Source organism: Pyrgilauda ruficollis, unplaced genomic scaffold (genome assembly GCF_017590135.1).
Source record: "Pyrgilauda ruficollis isolate IOZ18807 unplaced genomic scaffold, ASM1759013v1 scaffold2, whole genome shotgun sequence".
Taxonomy (NCBI): Eukaryota; Metazoa; Chordata; class Aves; order Passeriformes; family Passeridae; genus Pyrgilauda; species Pyrgilauda ruficollis.
In genome coordinates, this window is record NW_024519206.1 from 24,124,462 (window position 1) to 24,126,987 (window position 2,526).

The 2,526-nt window shown below is 63.7% G+C and overlaps 1 protein-coding gene across 1 annotated transcript; it reads right to left on the reverse strand.

Moving 5' to 3' along the window:
* Positions 1–520: 520 nt before the first annotated feature.
* TMEM158 (transmembrane protein 158) lies at positions 521–2,147 on the reverse strand. The gene has a single exon (XM_041466828.1). It carries the CDS (start codon positions 2,050–2,052, stop codon positions 1,039–1,041), a length of 1,014 nt encoding a protein of 337 aa, XP_041322762.1. The 5' UTR covers positions 2,053–2,147; the 3' UTR covers positions 521–1,038.
* Between the last annotated feature and the right edge of the window lie 379 nt (positions 2,148–2,526).

Consider the following 2,526-nt stretch of genomic DNA (forward strand, 5'->3'; position numbering starts at 1 on the left):
AGTATTACTGTGTCTCCAACAAACACACTGCATCTAAGCTGGTTTTGAGGAATGAACATTGAGGAAGTCAAGAGACTTGCCCCACGCTGTTTCGCACAACTCAGAGAGGGCCTCATCTTCCCAGGACTGAAGCCACCCAACCTCAAACTGAGGAGAAAGCCGTAGTCTGTGGAGCTGAAATTGCTTCAGAGGATCTCTGGCACAGCTGTGCTCCCCACCCCTCTCCACCCAACCCTGGTGCAGGCATTCAGACCCACATCTGCTGCACACATAGGGCAAGCACCAGTCAGAAAGGGTTTGGGATTCTCCTTTTGCCACCAGCAGCCCCGGTAACACCATTTCACGGGGAAAGGAGCTTCGTGGCAGGTTCGCAGACAGGAAGGCCAGCCAAACCCTCTGTTCCACCCTGGAGGAAACAGACCAACAAAAGGCTACAGTGGCTCCAGAAAGAAAACCTCTGTATTAAAAGCCAAATAACGCGGCGCTACAATAATAAATACACACTATCTCAACCAGGAAATTAAGTGTGAAAGGTTCATTAAAGTTCAGCTTCAGCAGTAACAATATATATACCGCATCGGTTCTCCATTCTGCCAAAGAGAAATATCCCTTTCTGTCCATAAAGGAAAAACCCGTTCAAACCATAGCCTATACAAAAACGCTACTCTGACAACAAATGCAGCCGAATAGGAGGGTCTTTGATTTCCTCCACTGATGAATTTTTAGGGGAGTTTTTCCTTGCCTTGTTTTTTTTTTTTTTGTTTTTTTTTTTCCCCTGAGGGAGGGGGGTTGTTTAGTGGGTTGGGTTTGGTTTTTTTGGTTTTTTGGTTTTTTTACTAAAAGGTTCGTTTAAAACGGGTATTAAAGATATAAAACGCGCACATATGATTTGGTGCCCTCGGGGCCGGGCCGGGCGCTGAGGCGGCCGCACGTCCCGCCGCGCACCTGTGGCACGCTGCAAACAAGAAAAACGCGACAGAGTCCGTCCCGCGTCCCTCCAGAGCACAAGACGAAGAGAAGGGGGGTCACCGGGAGAGGCTACTTGGCGGCGGCGGCGGCGGTGGCGGTGCCGGCGGCGGTGCCGCGGCGCTGCTCCATGCCGTTGGGCAGGAATCCGGCGATGATGGGCACGGGCCAGATGAGGGCGGCCACGCTCCACACGATGATGACCAGAGTCATGAAACACGCCACCAAGGTGGACTCGATGGGCTTGCGGTTCATCCGCCAGCCCGGCTCGCCCTTCAGCTCCTCCAGGCTGAAATCCAAGCAGCAGAAATTCAGCGGCTCCCCTTGCAGCCAGTACTGGCCGGGCTCGGCCGCCGGCGGGTAGGAAAGCGAGGACGAGGACGAGGACGAGGACGAGGAGGAGGAGGAGGAGGAGGCGGCGGCGGCCGCGGCGGCAGCGGGAGGCTGGGGCTGGGGCTGGGGCTGGGGCGCGGAGCCCCGCAGCCGCCCGACCCGCCTGCTCCGCACCCAGCTGCAGCCCACGCAGAGGCGCAAGTCCTGCTGGGCGCCGCCGGCCGCCAGCCCCAGGTGCTCGATGAGCAGCGGCGGCCCCACGCGGTGGAAGGCGGCGGAGAAGAAGGCTCGCCCGTGGCTGTTGGTGGAGAAGAGCAGGAGGTCGCACTGGATGCCCAGCGGGCGGCTCCAGCGCACCAGCAGCGAGCTCAGCATCTGCCGCTGCACGCTGATGTTGCAGTGCGGGTCCTCGGCGGGCTGCGGCTGCCCCTGCGGCTGGGGACGCTGCTGCTGCTCCTGCCCCGGCTGCTCCGGCTCCGGCTGCTCCTGTCCGGAGGTGGTGGGAGCGGAAGGGAAAGGCTCTTGGCTAGGGGCAGCCGGCGTGCCCGGGCTGTCGGTGCTGCCTTCCTCCTTGCTCGCTGCCCCGTCGAGGTCCATCTCGAGGCTGGCCAAGGAGCGGGAGGAGGAGTTGGCAGGGGGCAAGAAGAGCTCCTGCTCCTGTTCCTCCTGCCCGCTGGCAGCCGCCGAGGGGCTCCAGCCCTGGCAGGGCGGCAGGCAGGCGGCCAGCAGTGCCGGGAAGAGCAGCGGCAGCATGGCATTAACTTACAGCCGGAGAGGAGGGAGAGGAGGAGGAGGAACGGGAGGCTGCATGGCGCTGCCGGCTGCCATCTGGGAAAGGAGGCACAGTGCTCTCGCCGAGCGAGCGAGAGAAAGGGAAGGAGGGTGGAGGCAAGCGAGGGGGTGGGAGCGGGGCTGGGGCTGCCGCGGCGACGAGCCGAGCGAGCCGGGAGCCTCGGTGACGGCAGCGGCTCCCCCCTTCCCCGCCTCCTCCGCCCCCGGCCCGGCCCGGCCCGGCAGCGCTCCGGCGGGAGGAGCCGTGCGCCCGCCCGGCCCCGCTGCCGCGCCCGGCGGAGCCGCCCGGGGCCGCCGCGCTCCTTGCCGGGGCGCGGGCCGGCAGCGGAGCCGCTGTCCCCTCAGCCGGGGACCGTCCCCCCACAGGGTCCCCCTCTGCCGCGCCGCCACCGCGCCGGGCCCCCCGCAACCATGTCCGAGGGGAGAGCCGGAGCC